Genomic DNA, 23,073 nt, shown 5'->3' on the forward strand with positions numbered 1-23,073 from the left:
AAAACTGAAAAGAAAAGAAAATAAACAGTGAAAGGGGAACTGGACAATTTGCGCACTCCCCAACGGGCAGGCTATGGTATCTTTGCTACTTTGCTAAAAATGTTGTAGAAGACCCTGAAACGTTTTCCTGATTGGCAGGCAAGGTCCCCTCTTAGGCACTTGGCCACAAAATTTATTTCTTTTAATTCAATAGTCTTCATTTGGTTCAAGGAGCAGGAAGAAAGCCAGGAAGCTCTACATCTGTGCCCTTGCTCTTTGCCCCTGACCCAGGGGAGCAGAATGGCAGCCAGGCAGATTTCTTTTCAGGTGGCCAACACAATCCTCCAGCAGGTGCCCGTTCTAAGTGGCTGCCCCAGCCCTAGTTTCTCAACCATGAGGTAGGAACCCCATGTGGTCAAGAGCATTTTTCTAACACTGGGATGTACACGCTCAACCGCCATATTCTCTGACCCTTTGCTTCTCCCCCTTTTCTATCTATTCCTATCCTAGCCCCTGGACCATGCAGTATATAGTAAGCACTTAATAAATACTTGCTGTCTGACTAACTGATCTGAAACCTCTGGCCTGGCCAGTCCTACCTTCCTTCAGAACTCCTATTGTATCTGTTGACATGGTGGATGACTTTGTATTGCTCATTATTTCTCTTTGGATCTATACACATCTTATCTCCCCAATTAGATAGTAATCTCTGAAACAAGGACATATCTCTTGTCTCCTTTATATCCCAGAGTATATTTTCCCCAAGCTGAACTCTGAAATGTACTAAAAACATACAAGAAATTATTCTTTCATGGTTAACACATTTCCACCATTTCATATCTTTTCATCCCAGTGATTGTGACTCCATAGCTGTCATTATTCAAGCCTCATTCTCTACCTCCAACTGACTACTCTCTTGGGTCAATTTCTGTCAACCAACCTTCTCACATCCCATCCTAAAGCCATCGCCCCTTCCACTGTCTTCCCTGAAATCCCTCCTTTATAGGTAACAAACTTACTTTTTTCTTTAACCCTTTCCCTTCTTCACTTGTTCCACCTTCTTGGATTCACTGAAATCTGAATCTCATTCTGATGGTACAGCTTCTTTGGTCACCCTTCTCAGCACTGGTTATACTTTGACTCATATCCCCTGACTCACTAGTCATAATGGTGGAATTGGGATATTCCCTACTTCCTATTGCCACCTTCTGGCTTTCCCTGTATCTCCAGTAATCTCCCCTCCTTTGAGGTTCATTCAATTCAAATTTGTCACCTATTTGAGATTCTTCTGACCTATTGTGTACAAGTCTCTAAGACTCTAAGTCTCCTTTCCTCAATGATTTCAATGCTGTATTCCTAGTCTTTCCTCTCCTAACCCTACTCTTCATACTAGAGTCCTTCAACATACATATTGATACTCTCTTAACTAATCTAACCTTCCAACTTCTCAACTTTCTAATGACCAACTATTCCAGTTCATTATCAGCTTCCTATAGATATAGTTATACATCAATGTTTTCATCACCTATAATGTGTTCTACTTTCATGAAAGTATCCGAAAATACTTTATCAGATAATAATCTGTTTCTAATTTTCCCTTTTTCCCAGGCAATCATCCTTGCACTAGTCATATTTTTCCAATTCCCCATCTTGACCCCTTGGTAAGCCAGTTGAACTCTACATTTGCCCTCTTCTCTAGAATTCATTGGCCCCTTATCCTATTGAAGATTTTGGCCTGGGTCAAGCATCAGCCATTGTTTGCTCCCCACCACCTACTGCCTTTGCTTCTACTTTAGCTGTTGAACTAGAGAAAATCACAAAACTGTGATGAGTGGGTCCACTACAAATTTGTTACATAATCACAACTGGGCTCTCACTGCTGCACGGCATTTCTTTTCCATGTCCTTAATCAATTCATAATTCCATTCACAATAATAACTTTTTCCAACTTTTACAATTTACCTCAAATCTCCCATGGTTCCCTCATCCCTCAACTACTTGGCCAAAAATCTTGTCTCAAAGTTCACCATAAAAATTAAGAACATTTGCAAAGAGCTTTGCCTTTTCTCCCCATCTCATAATCATTCAGATACCTTCTGCTCTAACTCCTCTTTCACCCATATCTCAAATGAAGAGGAAATGGGCTGAAGAGGAATGCCATGGCTCTTGCTCATGTAAGGAGTAGGGGAAAGGGTGGAAGAAAAAATGTGGAATACAAGGTTTTGCAAGGATGAATGTTGAAAACTATCTTTACATACATTTTGAAAACAAAAAGCTATCATTTAAGAACAAATCAATAAGTATGTCTATCAGGATTACTTTGCTTGAAAAATTTTAAAAAATAAAAATAAAAATCTACTTCAAATTCTCAGATGGTAATGCTTTAAAAAATAATCTGTGCAGAAAAATCAGTGACTTAGGAAACAACTTCATCTCAATAACAAAGAATGCTAGGGGAGACTTCTTACTTCTATAATATCCTCAGAAAGAAGGTCATGGAGGAGCTGAGGGTTTAAAGGAGGGAAGAATGAGCTCCAATGTAAGGTAGCTATTAATGTTAGGATAAAGCGAATCCTTGAAATAGATGTGGCTTCATTCCAAGGGCTAAATAACTAGCCTCTTCACATCTCTCTCACCTATTGCCTACTGGATTTAATTCATCCCTACCCATCAGCCATGTTTTGGAGATACAGAGGAAGGTTCTAAATATAAAATCACAGAGGGGAAGAGAGGGAGAAATCATGTCACCAAACAAGACAAAGGTTGATTTGTTTTGTTATTTTTCCTGATTCTATTGGGAGCCTTGGTGCAGATCATCACATGAAAGCAACTGAGCATAGACTCAAGTTCAGTCTTTGGAGCATCTGAATATCCTCTAAAAGCTCAATGCTGTCTCCCAAGGAGACTGTCTGCAGATATCAGGATCTGTTTCATTTCTAGCTCTCAATGAAGAGTCCTTAGGTCCCTTGCAAGCATCAAGCTAACAAGAGCATGGCAAACAAGTTGATCACATTTAACTAAGAACATGAAAATGATTCCAAATCTATGGACAATCTTAGTGCCAGATAATTAGTAGCTACTTAATAAATGCTTGTTGACTTGTTATCCCCTATTGATCTTAGATTGCCATTTACACACACACGCACACGCACACACACACACACACACACCTCAAGTATAGAAAGAACCAAGAATTTCAAAGGAATCAAATAACATCTAGGACTCCCAAACTACAAAATAGGTTTTTTTTTTTTTTACATTTTAAGGACTTATCTGGATTATACCTGCTTTTTATGGATTCTCTCCAATTTACTTTATATATCTTATTTTTCTTACATAAGTTGTATGTATGCTATATACCTTAGGAGACAATGAGCTCCTCCAGAGCAGGGACTACCTTTTGCCTGTCACTTAGTAGGTGTTTAATAAATGCTCACTGACAGACTTCCTTTTTATGTTCAGAATTTAGCACAGTGCCTGGAAATAGTAGCCATTTGACTCTTCCTTGGAATTCAAATAGATTTCAATTCTTTCACAAATACTGCCCTGACTTTCTCTTTTGGGATATATTTGTTTGGTTCAAATTTGGCCCACATTCGCTCTCCCTTCTGGAAGAGATTCCCAGCCATCTTTTCGAGAATTCTCTGGAATCACTTACAGATATTTCCGCTCTCAGATATAAAAGAAGAAAAGCTACCTATAATATTGGGATCAGAGTTTTAACAAATAAAACAGAGACCTTCAGGATTGGTGAGTCTGACTCCTAGAGATTCACCAAAGTGAAATTATTTGTCTACTTTCTATTTCTCCTATATGGTATTCCATGATTTTGCATGGAGACACCTGGCTGTTCTCTCTATCTGGAACACTCTTCCTTCTAACCTCCAACCCTTAGAATATCTGACTTTTTTAAAGACTAAGTTTAAGCAGAATCAGGAGAACAGTTTATACAATCATCAATAATATTAGAAAGATGAAAACTTTGGAAGATTTAAGGGTGCTCACCAAGACCATGGAAAACTCCAATTCCAAAAGTCAGAGGAGAAAGCATGTTCCCCCTGGGCTTCCTGACAGAAAGGGGATGGATTTACATTGAGACACATGTTCTTAGATATGATCAATTTCAGATTTGGGGGGGGTTGTTTGATTATGCATATCTGTTTCAAAGCTTTTGGGGGTTTCCCCATTGGGTTTGGGGAAAGGCCAAGAAATAAAGATCTGTTAATTGAAAAAAATAAATTTAAATTAAGAAAAGAAAGAAACTTCACCTTAGGCAAGTTAGACATTTTTTTCTGGCAAGGCAATTGGAGTTGTGTTAAGTATCTGAAGCAGAATTTCAACTCAGGTCCTCCTGACTCCATGGTCCATACTCTATCCACTATACTATTTAGCTTCTCCTTGATCAGTATTTTAGGGGATCAGTTTCTTTATTTGTAAAAAATTAAATAGATTGTATAGCAGAGTGGAATGACTCCTGGCCCTGGAGTTGGAGGACATGGTTCAGATCCTACAGGTGGCACAAATTATCTGTATAATTATGGGCAAATCACCCAGCCTCCTTTGGGTCTCAATTTACTCATCTGTAAAACAAGGGGATTGGACCAATGGCCTTTAAGGTCCCCTTTAGGCTCTAGACGTATGATCTGATGGCCCTGAATTATTGATTCTCTACAGATCTCAGTTGCTTCCTTTATAAAGTGACCCAGTGGGACCAGACAGCTATTGTGACCCCTTCCAGCTCCAGATCTATTATCTTATATTTCAAGGGTCTCCTATATAGCTACTACACCTTAAAGTGCTTGTTCAACTAGGACACCTTTTCCCCTTTCCATAGGGAAATAGAATAGTCCCGTTCATTCCTGCTTCCCTATTCCAGAAGTCAGTCCAGCCCCCCAGACCTCACTTACTTTGGAGTGTGGCTCTCGTCCACCCGATGCCCCAACTGGAATTCATGGGACTTGCTCCTGTGCAGGGCAGTGAAGCCAGGGATGAGATGGATCAGCTTGCGGGAGGAAGGGGGTGGGGTCCCCGGGGGCTTCAGCTTGTTCTTTCGCCTCATGGGAGGTGTGCCAGGTGGGGTCACCGTGGTGACAATGTTTGGCGTGCAGGGTGGTGTACGGACCGCATGCCGCTGCCGAGGGGAAGGTGGCAAGGACCGGTGCCCAGACTCCAGTGGCGGGCATAGGCCTGGGTAGGCTTCCACGGTCAGTCTGTCCACATGGGTGTACACAGGGCCAAGTGTGGGGCCGGGGGGACAGTAGTGCTGAATACACTTGGACTGGATTTTGGGGCTCTGGGAAAGGTGGGTGCGGATCCATGGAGTTGACTCAGTAGGGCAAGCTGGATTGTTCTCCTTCCCAGTCTCTGGGGTTGGCCATTGAATAGTCCAGTCCTGCTTGGAAAGGCTGCCTCCTGGGTTAAACAGACACAAACATAGGTATAAAGTTAGCAATGTGAGAGAAATGAAAATATCAGTCCCTTCCACTCTATCCCAGCTATCATTTTTCACTCATCACTCCTACAATTTCACAATGGGGAAAGAGACAGCAGCTATTTTATCCAAGCTCCTTTACAGCATCCCTTACAAGTACTTATTACTTAGGCTTGTGTCCTTCCTGTCTCCTAATGCTTAGGGCTCTAATAAAAAGGAACTACCCACTAATCTCTCCAGGTATCCCATTCAACTTCAGGACCACTCGCACTGTGAGAAGTGTTTTCCTTCTATATGGCCTAAATTGAGTCTTTGCAACTCCTCCCCACTGCCCTATAGGAACAAGTAGAAATATTCTGGTCCCTTTTTTAAAGGACAAAACTTTGTTGTTGTTTTTTGGTAAGGCAACTGGGGCTAAGTGATTTTCTTAGAGTCACTCAGCTAGTTAGTTGTCTGTAGCCACATTTGAACTCAAATCCTCCTGATTTCAGGCCTGGTACTTTACCCACTGTGCCATCTAGATGGTCCCAGGGCTTTAAGTTCTAAAGAAAATAGTGATCATGAACCCTTGCATTTGCTCTACTCCCATTGACTCCCAACTTTAATAAGAGATCTGCCCTCACACAGTAAGCATCTGGGGTAAAATTTGAACTCAGGAAGATGAATCTTCCTGACTTCAAGTCCAGTGCTCTGTATACTATGGTGCCCCAATATTTTCTACTTCCATTAGAGTGTAAGCACCTTGAGAATAGAAATCATCTTAGTTTTCTCTGTATCTTCATTCTTAGCACAATGCTTTGCACATAATTATGTGCTTAATATATTCTATAAATCCATTCATTAAAAATTTGACCTCCTTTGCCCCTGTGCATTAAATAATTTCTCGAACAGCTTAGACTTGTTTTTTATTGATTCTAACTTTTGTTTTCACTAATAGTATGCAAGTTTGGTTTGAAAATATCAAAAAATTTTGGCCATTATCATGTGCTCTCCTCAAAGAGGCTTGCCACCAAATGAGTTGTGTCATTACCCTATTGCTATATTTGAAGTGTATACATTCAGAATTAGAGAAACTTTGTATGGAAGTTAGAAGTGCCATAATATTTGTCATATTTTTAAAGCCAATCATTTTGATAAGTACAACATCAAAAGTATGTCCCCCAAAACTGTAACTTATTTTTTTAAAAATGAAATAATTCGAGAACGCTTCTAGAAAATTGGCAAATTAATTGTCTTGATTGTCTTAAATTTTAGACTAATTTAAAAATGAAATCATATTTCTTCCTGATGGATAAATACACAATGGATTTGATGAGAAAATCCACTGGAAGAAATGAAATTAAGATAAACAGAGAAAATAAAGACGGCTCAAACGCTCAAAATATAGACATGCAAAGCAAAAAACAAAAACAAAAACAAATCCATGTTATATGATCCACTAAGTTTATCACTGAATTTTATAAGTACTGTTATTGATGGGAAAAAAGGACATTGTTTTGTTCTCTACTCCTGCCTCTTAGCTCTCCAGAGCTTTCCATCTCCACTATCAAAGAAAAACTTAAAAAGGGCAGAGGGGAGGGAGGGATGGTCAGCTGGATGGCCTAATGGACAGAACACCAGCCCTAGAGTCAGGAGGACTTGAGTTTAAATCTAACAGACACTTGACACTTACTAGATGTGTGACCCTGGACAGGTCACTTAACCTTAATTGCCTTCCACCACCCCCAAAGAATCTTTTAGATGCAGATAGCATGAGATGTAACAAATTGAAATGACATCTTGAAAGTCTGCATGCAGAATATGTTAGCAAGACAATAATTTTTTCCAGACATAATTAGATGCCAAAACAAACTTTTTCAAGAACTATATCTGTGACATCAAAAATATCATTTGCATCTTATGAGGTTTCTTACAGAATTACAAAATGTAAAAGGGAAAAAAAATCTACAATCAAGGAGAGAGAAAGAGTGCTCTCTGCAGCTACCGAGATGGTGAAAATGATGTTTGGTGAATCATATGCAAAATAGCTTTGGATGGTTCCACTTACAGATAATATCGCAGGAAAGATAATTGCCCATATGTCTAAAGACCTTTGCAGGCAATTAATTGAGAAACTAAAATCTTTCTCTTTTGCATTGCAAGGGGATGAAGCAACAGATGTGGTTGAAGATGCTCATTTAATTACATATGTATGGGACAGGGTAGAAACTGATGTTAGGCAATATTTATTGCCAATTTGTTATTTAGCAAACTTATTGATGGCACTGTTACAGTAAGATAAATTTTCAAGGCCACTGGTGAATTTTTAATTAAAATGGTATAACGTGGGAGAGCTATATTAAACTCTCTTCTGACAGCTTAATGGCTGTCAGAACAATATGCGGGTCAAAAAGAATTCATGACATTTGAATATGTCGTATGCTTCACAGCCAATTACTTGCATCTATAAATATTAGCGAGGAGCTATGTAAAGTTTTTCAAGTTGCTGTAAGAATTATCAACTTTATAATAAGAGAGTATGTTATATATTTTAACATATTTAACATGTATAGGACTACCTGCCATCTAGGGGAGGGGGAGGGGAAAGGAGGGAAAAAGTTGGAACAGAAGATTTTGCAAGGGTCAATATTGAAAAATTACCCATGCATATGTTTTGTAAATAAAAATAAATTTTATAAATCATTATAAAAATAAATTTTGTAAATTTTGTAAATAATAAAAATAAAAATGACAGTATGTTAAAAAGGCAGACTTTTAGGACACGATGTGATTGCCTTGTCTGTCCTCTGCTTGGCAAGTTAGATCGATGTTCTTCCAACAGAGTCAGAGCAGACCCTAATAATTCAGAGGCAGTTTGCCTGAGCATAAGGATTAATCCAAGATCCTTTGCCTCTTTAATTCCACCTAAGATAGCATTAGCTTTTGATGTTCCCACATCACATTGTTGATAGGTCCTATAAGGGTGACACAGTGAACCTGGAGTCAAAAAGATCTGATTTCAAATCCAGCCTTAGATACTTCCCAGTTGTGTGACCCATGACAAGTCACTTCTTTTCTATTTGTCTCAGTTTCTTCAGCTGAAAAATTGGGATACTTATAGCTCCCATCTTCTGGGTCATTGTGAGAATCAAATGAGATATTCAGAAAGCACTTAGCACAGTGTCTGGTACATAGTAGGTGCTACATAAATGACAGCTTTAACATCATCATCACTGATTACTGATTATTGATTCATATTGAGTTTTTTGTCCATTAAAAATTCTAGACCATTTTGTAGACAAAGTCAAACCTTCCCCCATCCTGAATTTGTAATTCCTATTGAATCTGAATCTTAGTGAATTTAGTAAACGGTAAACTTAGTAAACTGAACAACCATCATAATTGTGCAAAAAAGAACTAGTAGCAAGTCAAAACCCCAGAGATGCTCTGTACCAGGCACACACATACATACTCATGCATGTCGCACAAACATAAGTGTGTACATACAAATACACATACCCCTGGAATAACAAGGATGCAGGAATATCCAAGTATGAAAACCTGATCTAGAATATCCTTGGCTTTGGGCTCTTGTGAGCCTATTATTTATCAAAAGACACAGACCCTTTTTTTCAGTTTTCTTTCCGTTCAAATTTTCCTGGAACATTTTGTCTGCATTTCTTCTTGGTCCCCATTGTGCATTACCTCATGTTATACTTATTTGTGTACTCAGGGGACAGGAGGACGTGTAACTGTGTGCAAGTATTTGCAAGGCTATCATATAGCAGAGGGATTGAATTTGGTCTCTTTGGTTTCAGGGATACAGTAAGAACTATGGGTGGAAGTTGCAAATAAATAGATCTCAACTCCATATGAATAACAACTTCTTAATGAGGAGCAATCTCCCAGAGTGGAATGGACCATTTGGGGAGAAGTAAGTGAAATGTGTGAGAGTCGTGGATCATAATTTGAAAGAATTCAAAAGGATTCTTTTAGTCACAAAAGAGTTTATTTATGCTGGAACTGATAGGCTAGTCTCTAAAGGAAGTCTGGCAAATTAGAAATAGTTCAGGAGGGCTTTATATACTGAAAATCTGAGACTTAGCAGGCTAAATTGTAAATTATAAAAGAAAGATAAGGAAGATTATAATTTAGGGAAGGAGACAAATAAGAGTTTTTGTAGAAAGACTGATAAGTTAGGATGAGGATGAGGACTTTATAGAAAACAAACAATGAGCTACAGATAATCAGTTAGATATACAGTTTTGAGTGTAGACCCTGAGCCCTGACCCAACAGAAGGGTTTCCCTCATTCACAGTCTTCAAGGAAATACTGGATGATTACTTGTTGGAGGTACCATTATGGAGATTCCTTTCCCATATGGAGTAGATAGAATAACTACTGAGACCCCTTTCAGCTCTCAGTCTGTGGTTCTGTGGAGGTGGAGCTGTCCAACAATCCATTTACTACTAGCTCTTCTCTGCCAGTGGTACCATCTTATCCCCAGTATCTCCCACTCCCCAATAGAATATGAACTTCTTGAGAATGGGGAGTATATAATTTTTTTTTCATTTTAGACAAGTCCCAATTCTGTCCCCCTTTTCCATGACTTTACCATTACAATTTCTAATGAAAGCAACATTTTCTTGATTTTAGGAATCTTCTCAGGCCTTGTAGATAGTAAGTGCTGAATAAATGTTTGTTGAACTGGATATTTGAGATGAGAATCAACAAGATACTACTCCATCCACAGACAGAATAACATAGTGAATAGAAATCTAGCTTATGAGTTGGGAAAATCTGGATTCAAGTGCTGATTCTAAAGCACTGTAGACTGTGAGATCTTCTTGTTGTGTTGTTTTTCAGATACGTCCAACTCTTCATGACTTCTCTGGGATTTTCTTAGCAAAGATCCTGGAGTGCTTTACCACCTCCTGCTTCAGGTAGGACCTAAAGTAAGCCAACTCTCCATTCCCTCGGCCATTCTCTAAGACTACAGGTTGCAGAGTGGATGTCAATTTTCATTAGAGAAGGGAATTTCCTATGCTAACCAAACTGTAGCTCTTGTCCTAGTAGGGTCCATATTCGTTCAGTGGCAAGAGCATTGAATTTAGAGTTATAGGCTCTAAATTCAAATGCCAGCTCTCATATTTACTACCTGTATGATTTTAGATAAACCATTTGATCCCTTGGCTCTGTTTCCGCCAATGAAAAATCAAGGGATTGGGCTGGTTTCCTTTTAAGCTCTGCATCAAGGATCTCCCCTCTCTATCCAACCCAGGAGCAAGTTGCATCACATGGCTTTTAGATTTCTGTGATTCTTCTTTATCTCTCAGGCCTTTTTTCCCTAAAGCAGAAGAGACAGGATTTTTCAACTTTCCATTCGTGTTGCAGAGATTTCTTTCTTTGGACCTCACCTAATATCCTATTCACTCTTCATGGATGCTGTACTTTATTCCATTTTGTGGCACCTATTTACCATTGTTTGTCATTCAAAGGTCTTGCTAACTTTTCAGTCTTCTTATGCATTACTTCCCCCACTCCCCACTTTGTGCTTCAGAGACAAAAGCCTACTTCCCATTTTGCTCACATACAATGCTCCGTCTCTCTTCTCCTTGACTTTTCACTGGCTTTCCCCCATATCTGGAATAGTCTCTCACTTCTTCTCCTCTTAGAATTTCTTCAGAACTTAGCCTAAGCACTACCTTTTGCAAGAGACCTTTTTTACATCTTCCAGTTGCTAACTGCCTTCCCTTCTAAGGTTAGCTATTTATTCACTCTGTGAGTATCTTATAGCACTCTCTCTCTCTCTCTCTCTCTCTCTCTCTCTCTCTCTCTCTCTCTCTCTCTCTTTCTCTCTTTTTCTCTCTGTCTCTGTCTCTGTCTCTGTGTGTATCTATATGTCTCCATCTCTCTGTGTGTCTTTCTGTCTCGGTCTCTTTCTTTCTCTCTATGTCTATCTGTTTCTCTGTGTGTGTATATGTCTCTCTATGTGTCTCTCTGTTTCTTTCTCCCAGTGTGTCTCTGTCTCTCTCTCTCACTCTTTGTGTCTATCTGTTTGTGTCTCTCTTTGTCTCTGTCTGACTCTCTCCCCCTCTCCTGTCTTTCTCATTCTCTCTTTTGTCTCCTCGGTAAGAATGTAAACTCTTCAAAGTCAAAGGCAGGGACTATTTTTCTTTTCTGTTTGTGTTCTAAGCACTTGGCATAATACCTGGTATAGAGTAAGTATTTAATAAACATTGATTGACAGATTTGTTTAAATAATAAAATACTATATTTCCTCACCTGGAATAATACCTTAAATATACAAAAATCACACACAAATGGCCTTGACTTTATTAAGTAATTCTTGCTATGAGAACTCCTTCTTTCTACATCCCTCTATGAGTAAATAATTAAGTCCTAGCAACCTCCATGGAGCATAGAAAGGTCAAGTTACTTACACATGATCATAAAGAAAACTTCAGGGTCTATTTGAACAACCATCCTTTTAAAACAAATCCTAACAACCAATCAATCACTGAGAATATATTAAGTATTGACTATGTGCCAGGAACTGTGCTAAGTCCTGAAGATATTAAAAAATGGTAAAAAGACAGTAGTTCTCAAGGAGGTCACATTATAGTGGAAGAGACAACATGTAAATAACCAGGTACATTAACAATTCTTCAGAGCAGATGGAAATTAATACCAGAGAAGATGAGGGGACCAGGAAGCAGGAGCCTGAATCTGAGTTGAATCATAAAGACAGCCAGGTAAGTGAAATGAGCAGAATCAGGAGATCATTGTAAATGACAACAGCAAGATTATAGGATGATCAATTCTGATGAACAGACTCGTTCCAACAATGAGGTGACTGCTACCAGTCCCAATGATCTTGTGATGAGGAAAGCCATCTATACCCAGAGAGAGGACTGTGGGAACTGAACGTGGATCACAACATAACATTCTCACTCTTTTTGTTCACTTTGCATTTTGTTTTCTCACTCATTTACTTTCCTTTTTAATCTGAGTTTTCTTGTGCAGCACGAGACTTGTATAAATATGTTTACACACAAAAAAAGAGAAAAAACAAAAAGAGAGCCACGGAAACGAAAAGCCAGAGATGAGGAGGTAAAGCATTCTAGGAATGGGGGGGGGAGTGCAAAGGCACTAAGGTGGGAAATTGAAGATAGTTCTAAGTTTCGACAATTCTCATCATCAAGAATTTTTTTCCTGACATCAAATCCTCAATTGACCCCTTTGCAATTCAAAGTTCTCCCTGTTGGGGCCACACAGAGCAAACAGAAACCCTTTTTTTCTACAATAGTCATTCAAATATTTGAAGACAGCTAAAATACAACACCCATCTCACTCCCTCAACACACACACACACACACACACACACACACACACACACACACACACACTATTCTTTTCTCTGGGCTAAAATATGCCTAGTTCCCTCGACAATTGCTCATATGGATGAGCCATTATCTCACCATTCAAATGACAAATGGGAAGACCATAAAGCAGCGGGCAAAGATTCATGTGAGGTGATACACAGTAGAGAAACAGAATTAGAACAGCATAAACTTTGCTTTGTATGACATAAAACAAAAAAAAATCTTTTTAAGTCCCCAGCGGGAAGGGAGATCAGAAGGGAACAAAGAAATCCATTCCTATTTTTTGGGTTAGATTAGAGAATCTTCTTTTCTAACAATGTAAACAATTCTAATCATAAGGTTTTCTTTGAGGCTTGATTCGTATTTGTTGGTAATTGTAGAGATTGTTATTCAAGTCAATAAACATTTATTAAGAGCCTACGGTGTGTAAAGTACTGTGCTAAGCAATGGGAATACACACACACCAGAATGAAACAGTTCCTGCCCCCAAAAAGAGGGAAAATAATTTGCACACAAATAGAAGTACAAAGTATAAACCAAATGAACAAAAAGCAGTTTTCAGAAGGAAAGTATACAGGAGGGCACCTGAGCTGAACCTTGAAGGAAAGCTAGATATTCTGTGAGATAGATGAAAAGAGAATAAATACATCCCAGATATAAAGGACAGCCCGGGGAAAGAAAGGGAATGGGAGATAGAATGATTAGAGAACATCCAATAGACCATCATAGATTTACATCTGGAACTTCAGAGATCATCTAGCCTATCCATCAATTTATGGTTGAGTAAAGTGGAGTCCAGAAAGGTCCAAGATATTAATAAGTAATTAATATCTATTAATTAATGATTAAAGTAACCCTTAGGTATTAAGTGACACATCTGAGATTTGAACCCAGACCCACTAATTTCCTTCTTCTATGAGAGAAGAAAAGTCAATACAAGGGCCATAAATGGCAATGACTTGACAATGGCAGACATGCAAATATAGTACACTCAATACCAATCACTTTTCCTGGGGAATGGCTGAACAAATTATTGTCTCTGATCGTGATGGAATACTCTTGTGTTATAAGAAATGATGTGGGGGGAATAGTTTTGGAAAAACCTAGAAGGACTTATGTGAACTGATGCAAAGTGAAGTGAGCAGAACCAGGATCAGATTTTTCCCACTAATGACAATATTGTAATGATGATTAACTGAAAGACTTAGATACTCTGATCAATACAATGATGAAAGGCACTTCCAAAGGACTCATGAAGAAAAATACTATCCACCTCTGAAGAGAGAACTGATGAACTCTGAAGGAGGATTGACACATATTTTTTTCTTTTATTTCATGTTTCTTGCTTTTTATGTGTGTATTACATGGTCAATGTGGAAATATGTTTTGCCTGACTTCATGTGCATAATTGATATCATACTGCTTGCTCTCCACAATTAGTGGAGGAGGGGCTGCAGGGAAGGAGAGAATTTGGAACTCAAAATTTTATTTTATTTTTAAAGCTTTTTATTTTCAAAACATATGCATGGATAATTTTTCAAAACTGACCCTTGCCTAACCTTGTAACAAGGTTTTCCCCCTTCTTTCCCCCATTCCCTCCCCAGATGGCAAGCAATCCAATATATGTTAAACATATTTACACAATTCTCTTGCTGCACAAGAAAAATTAAATCAAAAAGGAAAAGAAATGAGTAAGAAAACAAAATGCAAGCGAACAATAATAAAAAAAATGAAAATGTTATGTTCCCACAGTCCCCTCTCTGGGTGGAGATAACTCTCTTTGTCACAAGATCATTAGAACTGGCATCAGTCATCTAATTGTTGGAAAGAGTCATAGAATTCAATTTTTTTTAAATGTTAAAATGAAGTATTTTAAAGAAATTAGTTCTCTCTAGTATCTGTACCAACTGAGATTGTTTTTGAATTACATGTAAACTACTTATACCTCACCTCTTAAACACCTCTTTAATATTTTTACAACTGTGGCTCCCAATTACTTTGCTTTGTCCTCACCAATGCCTACAAGCCATATGCTACTTTCTTTTCCTGTTCTCATTTAACTCTTATTTGTTTTGCCAGTTTGGTTTGCTAAGCAATTTACTTTTCCATTTGGTTTGTTTGACAATTTGTTTTATTTGCCCTTTTTCTTCATTAACTCTTTACTCCCCTTTCTCTCTATGTAGGTGCTATTCTTTAATCTTTTTCTTCCTTAGAACTAAGTCTCTCCTCAAGTTGAGCCCTTTCCCTCCTTTAGCTCAAACTGTCCTCTTTAAGTTTACTTTCAAGTTCTCCTAAATTCAATATTTGATGTTCTTCATAGCTCCAAAATGATCTTCACTATGTCTTTATCTTAAACCACTGGTTGCACAATGGATAGAGCATTAAGAACCTAAGCCTCAGAAGTCATACAAACTCTATCTACCTCAGTTTCCAAATCTGTAAAACAAGGATGATAATTATACCACCTACTTTGCAAGGTTGTTCTAAGAATAAGATGAGATAATATTTGTTAGCCATTTTGCAAACCTTAAAGCACTATATAGAGGCTCCCTGACTATTTATCCTTAGGTTCTTAGATTGTAATTAGCTGTGTGATCATGGACAGCTCTCTTCAAATTGAAAATCCCTCCAGTTTTCTTCATATACAGAATAAGAACAGCAAAGTGTTATGAGTAATATATTTATGATGCTATAGTATTGTATAAATGTGAGTTATTCTTATATTGTTATTGCTATGACTATAACCCCAAATAGCTAATCATTTTCAAATTATTTCTTTTGGGGTTCAAAATAAATTACAAGCAAAGGAAATGGACCTTGTGATCATGATATATATGAAGACCCAGCCAAAGGAACTGAGAAGAAATGTTTGGAGAGATAGAAGGAGAATTAATCAGAGTTACAAAACCAAAGGAGAGAGAGTAGCCAAGAGAAAATAGTATAAAAAGCTGTAGAGAAGTCAAGATGGCTGAAGCTTAAGAAAAGTTCATTAAACTTGGTAATTAGGAAGTCATTAGTAACATTGGAGAGAATTCAGTTGAACTTTAAAAACAAAAGCCAAGTTGCAATGAGTTAAGGAATAAGTAAGAAGAGCTAGAATGGAAGCACTGAGAACTTTTCAATAGTAGATAAAAAGGAATGGCTAAAGATATATAATGATACTTAGAGGTGATACTAAGACTTAAAAGTTTTTTAAGGTTAGGAAACTAAGACATGTTTGTTGGCAAGAGGGAAAAAACAGTAGATAGAAATTGAAGGAAGAGAAAGTGATATTAGGTGCTATATGTGGGAGCAGGAAGGGGGTGGAATTAAAAAGAGGAGCTGGCTTTGGCAAGGTGAAGGGTCTTTTTCAGAGATTGGGATAAAGGAGAAAATAACTGGAAGATGATGTGAGGGAGAATGAGATGAGGGGAACTTGTAGTGAATAATCTCAATTTTTGGATGAAATAGGAGGTAAGATGCTCAGCTAAGGGTTGGAGAAAGAAAAGAAGGTTTATTGTAAAGGACAGCCAGAGGTTCAATGTCACCCTTGAAATATCATCTCAGAGGACAGAATGATGAAGAATGAAAGATATCTAAGATGAAAGAGAGTTAGTGAAAGAGGGCACATTGACGGGGCAGGGCAACACTATCAGTGAAGGTTGAGGTGGATAGAAATGAAAGGGTTGATAGCTGGGTTTATAGTCAGATAACTGGCATTCAATTGGCCAGTTAGGATGAGGAGAGCTAAAGATGGGATAACAGGATACTAACCATTGGAGTATGTGTTCAGACCCAAGTCTCAATGTCTGAAAGCCTATTGATGAAGACAAATTATTAGAAAGTTCAAGAAGAAAAGGAAGACTGAGAAGTAATTGAACAAAATAATTCAATGTTTAGTAAACGTGAAAACATAAATTACATAAGAAAAAAGCTCCCTATGTGATAAACTGCTGAGAAAACCAAGAAGCAGTCTGGCAGATACTTCATAGTTACAGCAAAGAGATGACTTCTTAACTAAACAAGTTAAATTCTCATGAATTTAAGACAAAGTAGATCATTTAGATTACATGAAATTGAAAAGCTTTTGAACCAACAAAAATAGCACACCTAAAATTAAAAGAAGCCATTAACTGGGGAAAAAATCTTATTATTAAATATCTCTAATGAGGATTTGATAGTCACAATAGATAACTAAAAGAAGCAGTCATTCTCCCAAGAGATAGGAAGATAAGAACAAATAGTTCTCAAAAGAAGAACTTCAAACTATTAATAAGCATATGAAAGAATTATCCAAATCATTAGTAATGAGAGAAATGCAAATCAAAACAACCCAGTGATGTCATTTCCCAAACAGTAAAAAGATGAAGATGACAAAAAACAAGAATAATAAATGCTGAAAGGATTAGGGAAAGACATTAATACATGGCTGATGAAATTGTAAATTGGTAAACACATTCTGGAAATAATTTGGAATTATTTTAATATAATGACTAAGATTTCCATACCTTTGGACCTAGAGATTTCATTGTTAGATGTATAACTTTGGATGGTCTTTAACAAAAACACCACATTTCCAAAATATTTATATTTTTATAGATGCAACTTTTGTGGCAACAGAAAACTGGAAACAAAGTAGGTGCCTAATGATTGAGATAGCTAAGTAAATTATTGTGTATGATCATAATGGAACATTAGTATGCTATAAGAAATGATAGGCAGAAATGTGGTTGATGTTTTTTAATTATTAAAATATATTTAAAAGCAAAAAAGATTTAAGATCATCCTGATTCACAGATGTGTAAGGAATTGGGATCATCCTTAACTGTCCAACATTGCAGCAGGTGGTTCTGCTGAGTTTCCAGAGTTTCTAAAACTCAGCCTCGTCTCACACATCAGCAAGAAGCAGCAATGTTTTCTTAGTCCCAGGAAAATCCTGGTTCACTCTTCAGGCAGAAATATGCCTTCCAGGAGACAATGGCAGCACTCGATCTTGAATCATGAAAAATCCATTAGACAATAAAGATTCCACTCTTCTGAGAATTTGTGTGAGAAACAATTTTGTCTAAAATATGCATGAAAAGGACCCTCTTACCCTGCATAAACAGCCCAACAAGGAAAAAAACAACTAGATTCCTGAGCTTTCCATTCCACTATAGAACAGTCTCATTATTCTTTTTTCACTCTTTCCTTGGCTGTTGGAACACCACACTTGGCAAAGCAATTTTGTGTTAAGTGACTTGCCCAAGGTCACATAGCTAATAACTGTTCTGTGTCTGTGGCAAGATTTGAACATAGCTCTTCCAACTTTAGGGTCAGTAATCTGTCCACTGTCGCACCTAGCTGCCCTCTCATTATTGTTACTATCCAGCTACTCCTTGTATCCTCCCCTCTCTATCTAACACTTGCTTTTCATTGATCTCCATCTTATCTTCTATTTTGTTCTTGCATAGTGTTTTGTATGTAATCTCCTCCATTAATCTGAGAAGCCTTTAAAACTAGAAAGTGCCTTTATCTTTCTGTGTATATCCAGTCCTTAGTATAGTGCTTGATATGCTAGGTGCTTAATAAATGCACATTAATTTGCTGGCACAAATTCTTTTGGATCAGGAAAAAAAGATAATGCAGCTACTGAGCTGCAGAAACCTTATTCCCCTTCCTCCTGCAACAGTAGATCTGAAGCAAGGACAGACAATTCAGTGATGAGGAAGATGGTCTCTTACTTGGGGAAAAGATCACATAATCTCTTGTTTAAAAAAAAAAAACTATCTAGGGGATGAGGAAGCTTTATTTATTGCCCACCAAGCAGTGAGTGCTACGGTCTTAAAATTTACAAACCAACCTGACTCCCAACATATTCCCCGCATCTTGGGAGAGGGAAAGAGAGTGCAAGAAGACAAATGATGATGGTATTTATCTGGTTGTAAATCCCTACCACACTGAACTCTGGAATGAATTTAACCCAAAGAGCATTCATGAAACAGCTTATGAGGCTGTGGGAAGGATTTCAGTGCAAAGACAAATGGAGCCCTAAAAAATGTACATGTTTGTGGAGGGAAGGGAGATAGGCAGCAACCCTTGAACTGTTCACAACATTGGCCAGGCAGCAGTTATGGGGAAGGACAGATATTAAGCAATTCATGGTAACATTTTTTGATTCATAAGATCAAAGTAGTTCCTGAAGAAAGGGATATTAGAACCCAGATTGTCAGAGCTGAGAAGTGTCTTAGAACCAGGGATGTCAGAGCTGGGAGGGAGCTTAGAACAAAGGTTGTTAGAGCTAGGAGGGAGTTTAGAATAGAGGATGTCAGAGCTGGGAGGGAGCTTAGAACAAGGGAGTTGAGGGCTGGGAAAGGCATTATAAGCGATTGAATCTATTCTCCTGGATTTACAGAGAAGGTAACTGAGGCCTGTAAGAAACAACTTTCTGAAGTTTACAAATTGTCAACCGAGCAAGGATGTCTGTCACACAGCTTCTGGAACTCAGTACAATGCTTTTTTGTTCTTCTCACTAAGCCTCAACATAAAGACATACCTTCTAACAATAATCATTGCACAGAAATATTACAAGCTGCCTCATGATTTTAGTGAGTTCCCCAGCACTGGCAGTATTCAAGCCCAAGCTGGATGACCACCTGTTCCAGGTCTCATAAAGGAAATCCTTGCTGTAGAAGATTAATATAGTCAATTAAACTCATGCCAATACAGAATGCTTTAAAAAGCACAGTAAATCAGCTAAGAGAAGCAGTAAATAGAACATTATGCCTGCAATCAGGAAAATGAGTTTTCCTGAGTTCAAATCTGTTTCCTTCCTCAGATACTTACTATCTGTGTGACCCTGGACAAGCCACTTACCCCTATTTGCTTCAGTTTTCCCACCTGTAAATCGAGCTCAACTCCAATATCTTTGCCAATTCATTGGGAACGACTGAAGGCAAAAGAAAAAGGAGATGGCAGAGGATGAGATGGATAGATATTGTCATGGAAATAATGAACATGAACTTGGAGAGACTTGGGGATAATGAATGATAGAAGAGTGCTATGGTCCATGGGATCATGAAGAGTTGGATGTGACTAAACTGGATGACCCTGGGTATCTCACTTAGCCTCAGCCTCAATTGCCTCATCTGTAAAATGGGGTTAATAATCATTCCATCTTCCAGAGTTGAGGCACAAGGAAGGAACAATCATTTCTATATGGAAGGATTCAAAGAAGGTTTCATGTTGAATATGTCATATGAGTAATCTGTTTTTAAGGAAAAGTGGTATGGAGCAAATAGGGAATTGTGGGGGGAAAAGACTTAATTTATAGAAAAATGGGTGATACAAAAAAAATCTCCATTTCAGAATCCAATTCAGATATGAAGTGACCTCTGCCTGAACCTATCCACTACAATCCCTTTATTTGCCTTTAGCTAGTCTCTAAGAACCAAATGATAAACCACTGGGTGACATCTGTTGTTCAAGACCAATAGTTGAGCTGGTTTCCAACAAAAAGCTGCATTCTACATAAAAAGCACTGTTCTCATCTCAGTCTATCTCAGTGGGGCTTCTACTTAGATCAAAGCCTTGATGTTGGAAGTTCCCCATACAGCTGGTCCCTTTGGTAAGGACGACATGGGTGGGGGCTCATCCCTGATGTTGGACACATAAACTCAGCATCATATATCTTTTTTACTGCTTTAATAATAAAAAGTTTCTCACTACAACATTGAAACTCTCATCTGTTGTTTTTCCAAAGTCCCCAAATTTAGACCCACTAAGATCACTTCATACTGATCTTACATAGCACCTACTATGTGCTAAATCCTTTTTTTTTTTTAACAAACACTTTGTCTTTTGATTCTCCCAACAATTCTGGGAGATCGGTGCCATTATTATGTCTTTTTTTTACAGTTGCAGAAATTGAAGCAGGCAGAGGTTAGTGAGTTGCCCAGAGTCGTACAGCTAGGAAATGTCTGAGGCCACATATGAACTTAGGTCGTCCCGATTGCAGATTCAGTGTTCTGCCTTCTATGTCACTGACTTCAAGAGTACATTGCGGAGGGAGAGAAGAGAGGCAAAGACATTTCATTCACAGAAAGCAAGGAAGTAGATGGGAAATTACCAGATGTGCACAGAGGACAATCTCTATTCCAGAGATAGAGAATAGAGATATAGATAGAGAGCAAGAGTGCCAGATGAAAATGCAAGCTTCTTGAAGGTAGAAATGACTTTTTTTTTGGTATGTGTATCATAAGATCATAGAGAGTGAGTTGCAAAGGACCTTGGAAGAATTGGAGTCTTCTGCAATTTTTTTTTTGCAGGGAAGGAAGGAAGGAAGGAAGGAAGGAAGGAAGGAAGGAAGGAAGGAAGGAAGGAAGGAAGGAAGGAAGGAAGGAAGGAAGAAAGAAAGAAAGGAAGGAAGGAAGAAAGGAAAGGAAGGAAATGGTTTTAGAAAGAATTATGAAAAATTGCCCAGCAGTCAATTGTTTAGGCCATTCAGATTTTTGTTTTGTTTTGTTTTGGAAGGAAGAGAAGATTCAGAAAAATTTCTCAGACTTCCCAGTACAAGATTCTACCAGATGCAGATGTCAGAGGGGCAGCCCTGCTATGAGACAAACACCCTAGGAAAGTAGGGTAGTCTAGACCCAAATGCATTTTCAACTTCCTGCTAGAGATATTACCAAGATGAATGTGAGGGAGAGCAGAGCAGGAGCAGGGTGAGGATTGTACTACACAGTACAGAAGGGGAAAGAGCTAGATTGACATTGGTATCCTTGAGTTTGAATCTGAACTAAGCCATGTACTATTTGTGTGATCTTAGATGAGATGCTTAATTTCTTTGAGCCTCAGTTTCCTCATCTGAAAAATGAAGGCTTTGGACTTGCCTAAGGAGTCAGGGATCCTGGATTCAAATCCTATCTCTGATGATGATGACCTATGTGACCCTGGGCAATTCCCCTAACTTCCTTTTGAGTCTCATCTTCCTCTTTTATATGAGAGAGGTTGGACTGTATATTCTCAAAGGTCAGCTCTTGATTTTATGATCCAATGATTTCATCATAACTATCTTCTAAGGTCCCTTCTGGTACTATATCTATAATCTTAGTTTACCTAGGATATGTTTCCACAGGCTATTTTCTTATTTTGATTAATTCTAATTTTCTTAATAACTAGAAGCTAAATTTAGTTTCCTCTACCTGTATTGTCTATATTCCCTCAATTTCCTGAGAGAGGTGGGACTAAGCTCTGACTGCTCCTCCCTAGTTATGGCTTTCAACAAGGACATCCCTAGGGGCTTCATGTCCCAAAGTTCTCAAATTCCAAGTGAAAGGAAGCAAAAACAGCTGTTTCTCCCCTGTTGCATTGTCTTCCAGGTTCAACTGGTCTTCCTTACTCATCACTCCAACAAGGCAAGTTCTGAAGAATAGACTAAGTGTGGGAGTGATGCGAAATAGAGGAAATTTAATTACCAAAAGTATGGGCTGTTAAATTAATAGGGAAGTGACTCGCTACCTCTCTTTGGAAGCTTCAGAAGTGTTTAGCTCCGGTAACCCAATCCACCCCATCTCCCCCCTTTTGATCCTTTTTCTTTTTAATAAAGTCTGAATTAAAAGGTGATTTTTCATTCCGCATGGGCAAGGTGTAGTGCCAGGAGACACCAGGGTTATTAATTGTCAACCTTGCTATCTTGTCATCAGTTTCTTAAAAAAGCATTTCATTTCAAGTCTCAGAATGGGAAGGGAGAGAAGGGGGGGGTCAGACATAGAAAAAATGAAAGGTTTGAGGAGTGATTGATGAAAGAACCTTTAAGTCAGACAGCCATTTCTTTGGACAGTCTCTGATAAGGGGCAAAGAGAAAGGAAAACCATTTTCGAGAATGCCTTACCCAAAGTCTTGGTAAGTTTCTCATCTCTTTGTCCTTTCACATTCAAATTTAGTTAAAATAAAATTTGAAAAAATCAAGGGAAGAGTCATGTCAGGTTATTAGTCTGGATTCTTCTACCAAGAGCCTGAAAATGTATGAGTTTTTGATTTTTAAAAGGAAAACGACAAGTGGTCCTAAAAGTTGAAAGCTAAATAAACTTTTTTCTTTCTCTACGATTTCAGAGCACTTGCTCATCCTTTCTCTCCTTTCCCAAACACAACGCGTTTCCAAGTTATGTTGTTTCTTTTGCCACATCTCCTCACCTAAGTGGCCATCCCCCTAGTTCAGAGCCCCACCATCTCTGCCATCGACCATTAACTGCAACAGCATGCTAATTGGTCTCCCTTCTTCCAATCTCTACCCTTTCCCATCCATCTTCCACATAGACATTGAAGTGATATATTCCATAG

General features: G+C 38.2%; 1 protein-coding gene across 1 annotated transcript in view; it reads right to left on the minus strand.

The window, feature by feature from the left end:
- The window catches only part of KSR2 (kinase suppressor of ras 2), a 562,622-nt gene that overhangs the window by 315,259 nt on the left and 224,290 nt on the right, over positions 1-23,073 (minus strand). The window contains 1 exon segment of the mRNA XM_051972874.1: positions 4,887-5,391. Within this exon segment, the coding sequence (XP_051828834.1) occupies positions 4,887-5,391 (505 nt within the window).

This window comes from Antechinus flavipes, chromosome 1 (genome assembly GCF_016432865.1).
Source record: "Antechinus flavipes isolate AdamAnt ecotype Samford, QLD, Australia chromosome 1, AdamAnt_v2, whole genome shotgun sequence".
Classification (NCBI taxonomy): domain Eukaryota; kingdom Metazoa; phylum Chordata; class Mammalia; order Dasyuromorphia; family Dasyuridae; genus Antechinus; species Antechinus flavipes.